The sequence below is a fragment of the Hypomesus nipponensis genome, chromosome 23 (assembly GCF_054491055.1).
Source record: "Hypomesus nipponensis isolate SF chromosome 23, ASM5449105v1, whole genome shotgun sequence".
Lineage (NCBI taxonomy): Eukaryota > Metazoa > Chordata > Actinopteri > Osmeriformes > Osmeridae > Hypomesus > Hypomesus nipponensis.
In genome coordinates this window covers 10,687,473-10,700,102 of record NC_140383.1, presented here as the reverse complement: position 1 = coordinate 10,700,102, position 12,630 = coordinate 10,687,473, and the positions used below count along the sequence as shown (strand labels likewise).

At 47.0% G+C, this 12,630-nt stretch overlaps 1 protein-coding gene across 1 annotated transcript; it reads left to right on the top strand.

Moving 5' to 3' along the window:
- The first annotated feature begins 520 nt into the window (after positions 1-520).
- ccdc80 (coiled-coil domain containing 80) lies at positions 521-12,372 on the top strand. Its single transcript, XM_084689690.1, has 10 exons — positions 521-2,169; positions 2,438-2,635; positions 2,917-3,464; positions 4,033-4,404; positions 5,071-5,227; positions 8,028-8,164; positions 9,139-9,290; positions 9,749-9,852; positions 10,731-10,814; positions 11,446-12,372. The coding sequence occupies exons 1-10, from the start codon at positions 1,467-1,469 to the stop codon at positions 11,763-11,765; spliced, it is 2,775 nt and encodes a 924-aa protein (XP_084545816.1). The 5' UTR covers positions 521-1,466; the 3' UTR covers positions 11,766-12,372.
- Positions 12,373-12,630: the final 258 nt, after the last annotated feature.

Sequence of the window (12,630 nt, the reverse complement as noted above, 5' to 3'; positions counted from 1 at the left end):
TAAATAAAGATAAACTTCGAGAATATAATATTAATTATTCGTGTTCATTTAGCATATGTTTGTTTCCAAAACAATGTCAGGAACAAAAAATGAACCTGCTACTTCTTACTTTGAAGACAACCACTGTCTACCACTGAGCTACACTCATTATGGGAAAACCGTCAATATTCCTTGTAATTATAGGCCTATAAGGTTGCCTATAATAAACAGTCTCGTGTACAGTAATTGCACCCCATTGCCCTGTGTACAGTGGACTTTTAGTTAAGTGGAGACGGACGGCCAACCGCTTACAGTCTAAATTTACCACCGCTCTTCGTTCCTTTTGAAATGGTCCGTGACAGCTTTACAGTAATACCCTGGTTTATACACTCCCTTTTGGATAAGGTACATGGGAAAACCTGGTCTGTCTGTTTCGGATGAATCAAAGGCAAAAGGAGCGGGCAGGGGGCGTCTCTTGTCGGACTTTATGGGAGGACCTTGACTGAAGTGCGCTATACGGTCATTTCTCTTTCAGAATTTCTCCACGGAGGGGTTACCATTTAAAGACAATCTTTGATGTTAATAATCATAAAATCAGGGTGGGTTTATTGGAATTAACTTTTTGTGTATGCAGGCCTACTTGTAATTCAAATCTCGAATCAGATGTTCAAACCTTGAGATAAATGAAACATTTTCAGTAGTTTTTTCTTTATTCTGGTAACCTACTGTCAATGCCGTGGCTCATGCTGCGGCGTCGCCAAGAGAGTCGGGAGACTGAGGTTGGTGTGGACATTCTGGGATAACTTCCAGAGCACAAGTCAAGAGAGGGAGACGCGTTTCCCAGAGCAGCAAGTCAGTGGTTATGGACAGGTTTCCTGCTGGATTTTGACTCATTCTGCGTAAAGTTTCTTTCTTTTCTCGGGTGGAAAGCCTTTCATTTGCATGCGCGAAGCTCTGCACGTGCAGCTAGTTGTCTTTTGAGGATAAATAACTTTCCTTGTTTTGTACCGAACTTTTTTCAATGAAGAAACTTTTTGTGTGAGTATCACGTGTAGTTTTGGAATAATTGCATTAGAACATTAGTTAGCTACATTTCTGACATTTATTATGGAGCGTAAATGCCACGGAGCAATAAACTGCGTTTGAGATAACGGTTCTGGATACAACGGGAAGATCGCTAATAAAACCAGTGATTTAGAGGTGGATGGCAGACCGTGATAGTTTCCTATAATCCCTTAGTGTTCATGTGGCAGCCAGGTTGATACAGACAGTAAAGTAGGGCTGTGCGTTACTTGGTGTTCCGCTGTGAAAAGTCAAGGTATGCTCTGAAACACGACACAGTTAGTGTTTGCACCTTTCTTACATTCTAGTTTTGCATCCGTTAGTAAATACAAATGCACTAAGCACGAATCAAGATCTCATGTCCATTGCTGGATATTTCACCCTCTTCCTTTACCGGAGTGTTTACTTTGTTTTACATTTTTAAAATGCGGGGAGAGTTTGTCCTGGGTCTGGCCTTGCTGAGTCTGCTAACATGGGCAGGTGACGCCGACAGACAGGCGCACCTCAAACGGATTACCTTGCGCCGTCGCACCAGACTGGGGCGTCTTCAGCCGTTTGGTTCAGGCAGGGACCGCACGGTCCCCGGCTTGCGCCCTGGCACTTCGCCTATAAACACAGGGTCCAGAATCAAACGAGGAGAGGCCATGCAGGCTGACCAGAGCCCTGGTCCTCCCGCCAGTGCTGCAGCTGGACAGAGCAGAAGGAGGGGAAGGATCTCGCTGGCAGGGGCTGGGAGGAGGGGGGCCGGGCTGGGCCAGGCCGGAAACCCACCGCAGTCTGGCGTGCTCCAGGATGAGGGCACTCCAGGGGCGCGGGCCAGAGTCGCCAGAATGCCCAACAACGCCGGCTCGCCTAACCTCCTGGCAAGCTTTGCGGGGAAAAACCGGGTCCTGGTTATCTCGGCACCCCACGAGTCAGACGGGTATTACCGGCTGATGATGTCACTCCTAAAGCCAGACGTGTACTGCGAGCTGGCAGATCGCCATGTGCAACAGATCGTGATGTTCCACGAGGAGGGGGAGATGGGCGGGAAGGTGAGGCGGATCACCCAGGAAGGCAAAGTGATGGAGGAGCCGCTGGACACAGCCCTCATCCCCCGACTCATGAGCTTCCTCAAGCTAGAGAAAGGTACAGACACGTACATCTGCTCACATCGGGTGGACAAGGCTATGTGTGCATGTTTGTGTGTGTGAGAGAGAGATAGACAGAGAAGTAGACAGAGAGAGAGAGAGACAGAGAGAGAGAGAGAGAGAGAGAGAGAGAGAGAGAGAGAGAGAGAGAGAGAGAGAGAGAGAGAGAGAAAGAATGAGAGAGAGAGAGGGATTACACAATAGCTCCATTCGAATTTTGTATGACTAATAATGCTGGCAATAACGTGACGTTGTACCTCTGACAGGCAAGTTCGGAATGGTGCTTCTGAGGAAGACCCTGCAGGTAGAGGAGAGGTACCCCTACCCCGTCAGGCTGGAGGCCGTGTATGAGGTCATCGACCAGGCGCCCATGAGGAAGCTGGAGAAGCTGAGGCAGAAGGGCTTCATCCAGAAGTGTAAAGGAGCGGGGGTGGAGGGCCAGGTGGAGGAGGGCACAGCGACTGGTGAGATGGTGTGGGAACATGTCAACTGTTACCACCCAAAACACGAGGACACGGACGAAACGGATATCTCTCCTCGCTAAAGTGTCTAGTTTTACATGGAAAAAAGTTGAATTCACTTTACATGGGGCATGTAATTTCTTGGTCATCTATATAATTTGTTATTGATTGTACAGACTACAAGAAGTTTATGTGTCTCAGAACATGTGAAGTGATGAGTGTATTTGGTTGAGCTACAGACAGTGTTGGTGTACTAAAGCTCTCTGAGTATTATCTTTTGATAGGTGGACAAGTTGACATGCCCATAGCTGGGAGGCCTGACAGGAAGCAAGTAATGATGAGGCCAGCAACTGTCTCCACGACAACGACAACAACTACCACAACCACAAAACCCACAACCACCACAACAAGAGCTACTACAACCACAACTAAACCTACCACCACCACAACCAAACCTACCACAACCACAACTAAACCTACCACAACCACAACCAAACCTACCACAACCACAACCAAACCTACCACCACCACAATCAAACCTACCACAACCACGACAAGGCGATCAACGACCACCACAACCAAACGCCCAACTACAACCAAACAGACCACCACCGTCACCACTCCAAGACCCACCAAAGCCCAGACCACAGCCCATTGGCTGCCAGCCTCCCGCAGGGAGGGAGAGAGGCACCCGCCCAAGACCACCCCTGCTGGGGATAACCGCACTGACAAGAATGGAAAGGAAGCCCACAGCCGTAAACAGGACGGGCTGGTGCCCACCTCTCACAAGCCCTCCAAGACCAAGCCCACCAAGAGGAAGAATGGAGGAAAGGTACAGAAGCTTGGAGTTCAAAAACATGTTTGTGCATTAGTAGAGTTTAGGGTTGTGAAGGTCATTTGCACTTCCTTTCTATAGAGGCTTTTCACAAGCCATAACATGACGCGGTTGTTGTTGTTTTGTTTTTTTCATGTTTTTGCACAGTAGGCTTGTACTATGTCTTGCAAAACGTTTAAAGACCAAAAACATCCAGATTATGTAGGCTGTAGTCAGGATGTTGCCTCAGGTTGAATACATCATGTGTCACATTAGGATGTAATCAGGGATTTTACACACTTACGCTGATAGCACTACTGTCAATCTAGATTGAAATATTGGCAATCGTTTTGGGGTATTTTTAATGGAGGTGTCAACCAAAACATAACTACTGTGGCCATTACAACTGACCCAAACTGCAACTCAAAATAGACACAATGAATGTGTACAATAGATGTCATCGTTAAAATTAGTTCTGTTAAATTCAGTTCAAATCCAATTTGGAGAAATGTAGGATGACCAACAATCATGTACCTTTTTCCACCTAAAAGATCACACACTTCTGTTGTTCGGTGTCATTTTCCAGTATTTGAATAACGAGTATGAGGATAAGTATGAGGTGGGCCAGCCAACAGCCAGCAACCCCGAGGAGCCAGAGGTCACCCTGGAGGTCATCCCGGAGATCACCCCCACCAAGAGGGTCAAAGTCAAGCACGACAAGAACGAGAAGAAGAAGAAAAAGAGCGATAGACCTGACAAGGCTTCCAAGAGAGAGAAAACAGAGAGGAGAGGGGGGAAGCCAGGGAAGGAAGGGAAGAGCAATGGAAAGAAAAACGGCAAAAAAGTATCCAAGCACAACGAGAAAGAGGAGTACCAGAAGCCTACCAAGAAGCCCCCCCCCGCTAAGGGATCCCTGGCCACCTTCCTCGACTACTTTGAGGGCAGGAGACGGCTGGTGGTATGTGCTAAGTCCACACTATGCACACATACAACACATAAAACCCATACAGTACATTGAAGACAGCATTTATTCAACCCACATGTACGCCATATTTTAACTACGCATGAACCAAACACAGTACATATGACTTAAGTGTACACAAATAGAGCCCCTAGTTAGAATAGCTAAATCCCAATAGATTTCAGAAGGGAAGGATGGAAGTAGACTACAGACTCTGTCAGTGTATTAGTACAGTAGACTACAGACTCTGTCAGTGTACTGGTACAGTAGACTGTCAATTGGTGTTCTAGCAGACTGCTATATATGCTTTCTAGTGGACTGTATACACTGTTCCAGTAGACTGTGTCATGCGGTGGTATTGCTAGAGAGTGTAAGCAGTGCTCTGCAGCCGGTCTACATTGGTATTAGAGCTGTGAGGAGGGGCAGAGTGGGAAACCACAACCCCCATCCTCTCCCAGGGCTGCAATGTCAACACAAGTACCTCCCAGCGTACACTCAGGTGTGTGTTTTTGTATGTGAGTGTGTGTGAGTGAGTGTGTGTATTTATGCAACTCATTTACTGCATGTGTGTGCTTACTTCTTCTCATCCCCCCTTTCCCCACCCCCCTCCTCCATTCCCCACCCCCCTCCTCCATTCCCCACCCCCCTCATCCCTCCCTCCAGATCATCACAGCCCCCAGTGAGGAGAGCAGCATGTATGTGCAGCAGAGGGATGAATACCTGGAGAACGTGTGCGAGATGGCCATCAGGAAGGTGTCCATCATTACTATCTTCGGCTCCCTCACCAACTCCACCATGAAGATTGACCACTACCAGCTGGGTATGTAGGCCAACTGTGCAGTAGAGAACATACTCAGTCAAGATGTGTGCTCGTCGGCCGGAAAGTGGTGTCGTTCTTCACATATCTATGCGTGCTATGATTTCTTATCAGTGATCAGTGATCAGGCAACAGGAAACACAGATCCCTCATTTCCCCTCCCTTCACCGCATGGGATTTCCTGCCCAAACTGCAGGGTCAGAGTTCAAGTTTGACTGTATTAGGTCCAAATTACTGTTTTGTCCCCCAGGGGGGTATTCCAGAAAGCAGGTTGTGCAACATAACCGGGTAAGTTAACCTACCAGCTGATTCACAATGTTGCGACAACCTACTGGCAATGCTGCTACAACGCTGGGTGTCAGCTGAGGAGTTAACTTACCCGGGTATGTCACATAACCTGCTTTCTAGAATACCCCCCAGGTGTCTGGTCCTGAGCCCCCGGCCCTAGACCACTGTCACAGCATATGTGTCTGTCTTGTATCAGTGCATCAAAGTCCTGCTCCCTGTCCTTATTTCACCCCTCTTGCTAATACTCCTCCCCCCACCTCGAGACGCACCAGACCTCCACGGGTCTGCAGAGTGTCAGCCTGGGCCCACAGTAGAGGTTCTCAGACAGGAAGCACAGGAACAGTAACACCCTGAAGACAGCCACACTGTCTAGCGGTCCCCACAGGCCAGAGGAAATTGTGTTTGAAGTCTTTCCTACCCCTCTCTCACCCCTTATCACCTCTCTCTCCAAACCCTCTCTCACCCCTTATCACCTCTCTCTCCAAACCCTCTCTCACCCCTTATCACCTCTCTCTCCAAACCCTCTCTCACCCCTTATCACCTCTCTCTCCAAACCCTCTCTCACCCCTTATCACCTCTCTCTCCAAACCCTCTCTCACCCCTTGCCACCTCTCTTTCCTACCCCTCTCTCACCCCTTACCAGCTCTCTCTCCTACCCCTCTCTCACCCCTTACCACCTCTCTCTCTCCCTGCTCCTTCCTTTCCCTGCCACTCTCTATGTTCTGCTGTGTCTGCTAGTCTTTCTCACTGCATTTCTTAAACGTTTCTCTCTCCTGTTACTCTCTAACCGTCTCTACCTTTTCTCCCTTCCAATTTTTCTGTACCTAATGCCATATAACTCTTCCTACCACTTTCTTCTCCTTTCTCTTCCTTCACCCCCTCCATCTTTCCTCTTGCCCTTTCCCTTCCTTGCCATGTGTAGCAACTTTGTTTTCTGTTTGAGGTCTTGTTCAACAGAGAGATAGGACTGCAGACTATAAAAAGGTTTTTGGCCCTTGGCTACCGTGGACACAGTTTCTTAACATGCTGAAGTCTGGGTTTTCCCCAAGGGGTTCTGGGAAAGGGCACAAAGCCCTCCTGTATCAGCTTTTAGGTAGCCCAGTGCCAACACCAACATTTTATAACAGATTTATGAATCAAATCAAGTTCTCAGAGGCAGTAATAAAACAATATTCACTTCTGTTGTGACTTTTCTGTCTTTGTGTGTCTATCAGCTGGTGTCAGAGCTGAGCTAGAAAGCACAAACACACTCACACACACTCACACTCACACGCACAAAGAGGTGAGTGTTATTGTTATGTGTGGGATTGGGAGCAAATACCTTCCTAGTTCATCATCTCAGACAAGGGGGAAGTCTGCTTCCCCTGCAGCTGATGTGCTAGCTGGAGAGAGTTAGCTCATCCACACACAAACACACACACACAAACACACACACACACACACACAAACCCACAAATGCTCATGCACACACAGTTCTTATTCATAGGACCCAGCATCACAACTGTTTTTTTAATGGGATATGCCTTGTCATCGGGTAAGTTACCATTACAGACTCATTTTATGGACGTCTGGATCTGAAGCCTCTAGTTAGGGTGTGTTAGGACACAACCCTTCTGTATAAAACTTCAGTAGTCTGACGACCTGCGTGAAAAGAGTTCTGTATGCCGAATACCGGGAAAAGTTCTGAGGTGAGGTCATATGACCCAGCCCACGTACAGAAGTGATCGGTAGTTACAGTTTTGTTCCACTTACTGACCAAAGGGTCAGTGTGTGTGTGTGTGTGTGCGTGTGTGTGTATGTGTGTGTGTGTCTGTGTGTGTGCGTGCATGTGTCTGTGTACGGTATATGTTTGTGAGTGTGTACACAAGTAGTCTTTTGAATGGTATATGATGGAACCCGTTCTCCACAGCGTTGTGCATACAGTGTTGTGTAAACATGTGTGCTGTATGTATGCATGCATGTATGTACACGTGTGTGCACAATTAAGGCCTTTGGCTGTGGTCTGTGTAAGTGTTAGTCAAATATTCCAGACCACCATAGTGCTCTCCTTACAAGGTAAAACTAATGTTTTTTTGTTTTGTTTTTTTACCAAAGATGGTATTTTTGTGCATGTTCTTCTAAGGTATATATCATGGATTGGTTTCATCATTACTGGAGTGGACAGGATCTGAAAGAATGTTCTGCTTTGTTGTTTGAACCATACTGTCTGCACCAATCTAGAATTGACGTGACCCAATGTTGTTCAATAAGATCTATATCGCCCAAGTCCCGTAAAAGTGTATTCAGTCTCCTGTTCACTAATACATAACAGTTTTTGGTGAGGAAGAAAAGTTCTGTCCATCTCTTCAGTTTGCCTACACTGTGTACAAACAGCATGCCATATGTTTGAATTACCCTCTCTCTTTGTATATCCTTGTCACACAAAATGAGTCTGTTCTCTCTCAATGTCTCTCACTCTTCCTCTGTCTCTCGGTCTCTGACTCCCTCTCTTCTTCTTTGGTCTCCTCTCCTCCAGAGAATGACAAGACGATGAAAGGACTTCGCCAGGAGGATCTGGTGAACCATGATCTGATCACAGAGCTGAGGAAGGACTTTGGCATGACCTACAATGACTTCTACATGGTCGTCACGGACACCGACATGAGAGCAAAGGTGCGGCCACACACAACCCGCTGCATGCAGCAAAGACTTGCGAACGATAAAGCGTATTGTAAAAACGAGAATAAGTACATTCATCATCGATGCATCATACTGTCTGCCAGGTGGACATTGGGTTGAGTGTACACCACTGATTCAGTGCATCGGCTCCAGTCCCTTTGGCAACCCATCTGTGTTCTAGGATTTCTCTATACTACTCTGTACATCGATTTACTGTCACAATAACCAAGACCAAACAGATATTCCTCTCTCTTTCTCTCTCTATCTCTCTCTCTCTCTCTCTCTCTCTCTCTCTTTTTCTCTCACTTTTCGGCCTGTTTGTCTGTGAGTCTGTGCGTCCATGCCAGCGTAAACTGTGGTCGTTTTCAGACTAATAAACAAAGCAGCCAGTGTTCTGAGAAGTTTATAGAAACGACGGGGCACTGACCCTGTGTAGGAGAGGGGAGAGAGAGCAGAGAGAAAGAGAGAGATGGAGAGGGGGAGGAGAGAGATGGTGGACATTTGGATGGAGAAAGAGATGGAGGTAAAGCAGACTCCAAACTGTTTCCCAGAACAGTGTAATGGATCGTAAAACTCTAAAATTGTATTTTCAGACCTATAAAATAAAATATTCATGCTGGGATTGCATACATCCTGCAACCCTTTGAGACAGTCATATCTAAGAGGGTTGAAATCCCAGCACCAATTTGATTCTCTGAAAGCAAAACTACTGATGATACTAAATGTTTCCCATACGCAAACCATTGTCTTTCTAAAGCATTTTTAATAAGATATAAGACACGTATAGTGACCAGCCATTTACTGTCGTCTTTGTGATGCCCAATTTTTTTAATGAAATAGATTTACTCCAAAACGTCCTCACAGTAATGGTTAAGATATGATCATTCCTTCTCCCAGTGTGACCCCTATGATGGGTGTACAAATGTGGTTTGTTCCACGGCCAGTCATTCTCATTCCTCCAATCCCAGCAATTCTACGAGGTTCCCATCGCCATGAAGGCTGTCTTTGACTACGTGGACACGTTCTCCTCTCGTATCCGGGAGATGGAGGAGCAGAAGAAGAACGGAGTGGAGTGTAAGAAGGAGGACAAGCCCAGGTCACTCGAGAACTTCCTGTCAAGGTATCCTGCCTCTGCTCAGACGCATCGTCATATTTTACACACAAACATACACACAGACACAACCAGAGGTGCAGTGGCATTTTGAGCTTGGTCAAAATGGGTCTGCTCATGAAATGTATGGGTTGAATCTATGAACACACATGGCCCCTCTCCCATTAAACTGTACATAACTGGCCAGGGAGCATGCACCTGTTTCTCTGGTCACGTTTATCACCTGGATCACAATGCACACTACTTTTATGAGCTCAAATTGGCTCCTCTCAGAAGCGTAACTGTGTGTTTGTGTGTGTTCGTAAGTCTGTGTGGTGTTCAGTAGTAACTTAGCTCATCTCAGGAACAAGTCACTTTTATAATAATGCTTTGTGACTGATTGACTCTGACTGATTGAAAAAAAACGACATATCATATGTTTCTACGGAGACGTGAATTCTGCTCAACCATTTTGCACACCATTTCAGGTTCCGTTGGAGGCGTCGCCTGTTTCTTATCTCCGCCCCCAACGATGAGGAGTGGGCCTATCAACAGCAGCTCTATGCTTTAACGAGCCAAGCCTGTAACCTGGGTAAGTCAGCGCATTAACAATCTATCACAAAACACAGCCTATCAGCCTGACCAATCAGAGTCATGAATCGCCTTTTCCTTTCCCCGTTCCACTGCTCTGATCTGTATGACAACAGCATTCCATTGTCGTGATAGCAAGCCATTTAGCAACCCTTTCCAACTGTCTGGAAACTGTAACAGGATTACTCAAAAAGTGCTTTATTTCAACAAACACAGATACAGAGAGACACGTTGTTTATCTACAGCCCGAGGATTTCCCTCATCTGTTTTCTTGGCTGGCCTCAATTATTCCTTTTTTGTTCTCTCTCTCTCTCTCTCTCTCTTTCTCTCTCTCTCTCTCTCTCTCTCTCTCTCTCTCTCTCTCTCTCTCTCTCTCTCTCTCTCTCTCTCACTCACGTTGTTTCTCTTCTGCCTGTTTCCATTTATCTGCCTCCCTCTCTCTCTCTCTCTCTCTCTCTCTCTCTCTCTCTCTCTCTTTCATGCTATTTATCTCCATCCAACCAAGAGCCAGTCCTGCTGACTGTGCTGGGAGGTTTTGCCGCGGTATTCAGCTGTTGGCTCTCACCTCTCTTCGCACAGCCCAGCCCTCTGTTTCATGTGGCTGTGGCAGCTTTTCTGTCCCCGCTCTGCTCAGCAGCCCTTCCCATTCCCCTTCCGTCAACCAAACACACCCAAGCGGTTCTAATTATATAGTGAATTCACACTGTGTGAAGAAACCGATTGGCGTTCCGTGTGCTGCGATGCAATAAAGAGGTTGTGATAGATACTCCATGGATCAAACTTAAAGTTATTTGCTATTCCTCGACGTTCGAAGGTGTAAACATTTCGTCTCTGTTTCCTGTTGTTCTCCCTATGGCGGGCGTTGCCATGGTGACCCAGGCCTAAGACACATCTCCATTTTGAAATTGGTCGGCATGGACGCAGCAGATATGGGAGGCGTCTTGGAGCTCTATCCTATAAATGGTAAGACACCTTTAATGTCAACTGACAGTATGTATTACATATAGGAACTGGCTTTCTGAAAAACAAACAAGACGCACATACAGTGCACACACACACACACACACATACACACACCATGTCAAAGTCAGGTGCTCTACAGTGCTCTTTGATGCAGATTCGTGGTGTTTTGTTGACACAAGCAGCTTTGCTCAGCTGCTGCACTGAACCAGCCTACAGACCCAGCTTGTGCCCCCTGTTCCTCCACTCAACCACTGCTGCTGACCCAGTTCTACTCCAGACTTCCACCCCTGCTTCTCACCCAGCTCTGCCCCCCTGTCCCTCCCCTCCACCCCTGCTTCTCACCCAGCTCTGCCCCCCTGTCCCTCCCCTCCACCCCTGCTTCTCACCCAGCTCTGCCCCCCTGTCCCTCCCCTCCACCCCTGCTTCTCACCCAGCTCTGCCCCCCTGTCCCTCCCCTCCACCCCTGCTTCTCACCCAGCTCTGCCCCCCTGTTCTACCTCCCTCTCTGGGCCCTATTCTGTTCTTACCATTGATCTCCACCTCAAAGACACGCTGAAGCAAACACAGATGATCCATGAACCCATCCATCCCCCTCTCCTTCCCTCCCTCCCTCCACTCCTCCCCTCACCAGGCAGCGCCACCGTGGATCGAGAGGGTCTGTCTGCCACCTTGGTGAAGGACATCAGGAACTACTTCCAGATCAGCCCGGAGTACTTCTCCATGCTGCTGGTGGGCAAGGATGGCAACGTCAAGTCCTGGTACCCATCGCCCATGTGGTCCATGGCCATCATCTACGACCTGGTGGACTCCATGCAGCTGCGGCGCCAGGAGATGGCCATCCAGCAGTCCCTGGGCATGCGCTGCCCCGAGGACGAATACGGGGGCTACGGATACCATCACCATGGTTACGACGGCTACCAGGATGCCTACCACCAGGGCTACGGTTACTAAGATGGGGTTTGAAGTGGGAGTGGTCTATATAGTGCCCTTTCTGTTGTAGGATTTAGTTGCCGATGGAATGAGGAAGTTTCACATTGGCTTCTGGTCGTTACCCTCGCCCCTGTCCCTAGTCAGCACACATCTGTGGGTGGGGTTCCTAAAATCTTTGTAGCACTTATAAATTGCATTTACCATATTGCTTACACGTATACAGTTCTTTTACATCTGTAAGAACCTAGAAACCATACTGGAACTAGGCAGCTCCTTGAGTTCAATTCTCAAGTCTTTATACTTCTCATTTCTGTTCAAGCCAACACTATTTGGATGAGACATTCTGCTTCACTTCGCCTTCCTGGCTAAAGTCTCCCTCTCAATGTGGATCTGTCTTCTGGAGATAAAGACTAAAACAAGACTAAGCTTGTGTAGCTATTTATTGATATGTTATCATGAGTCAAGGTAAATCGATATCTGAGACCAGCAATACAACTGGTTGGGGTAACGCTCCCACATAAAAGTTTCCTCTCTTTTAAAAAGTTAATTTGCTACTGTATACATTGTTCTTATTTATACTATGTTGTGCTATTTGACAAATTAAACTGTGTTTACAACCAGTATTTAACCCTGAGTTGAGTATGTTGTTCACCTACCAGGCTGTTTATACTGTTTGTCATTCATTTACAGTGACTACATACCTACAGCTCCTCCTTGTGGTATCACTTGACAATACAATCTAAAAACTTCCCAGGTAATTGAAAGATACTTGTATAGAAAAAAAGTATTCATTCACAATAGCATTGATTGTCTGATAATAGTCGTTCAGATTGGCAAAATCAGTGGTAAAGGTATTGTTACTTACTGTTACTTATGTTAGAATAGC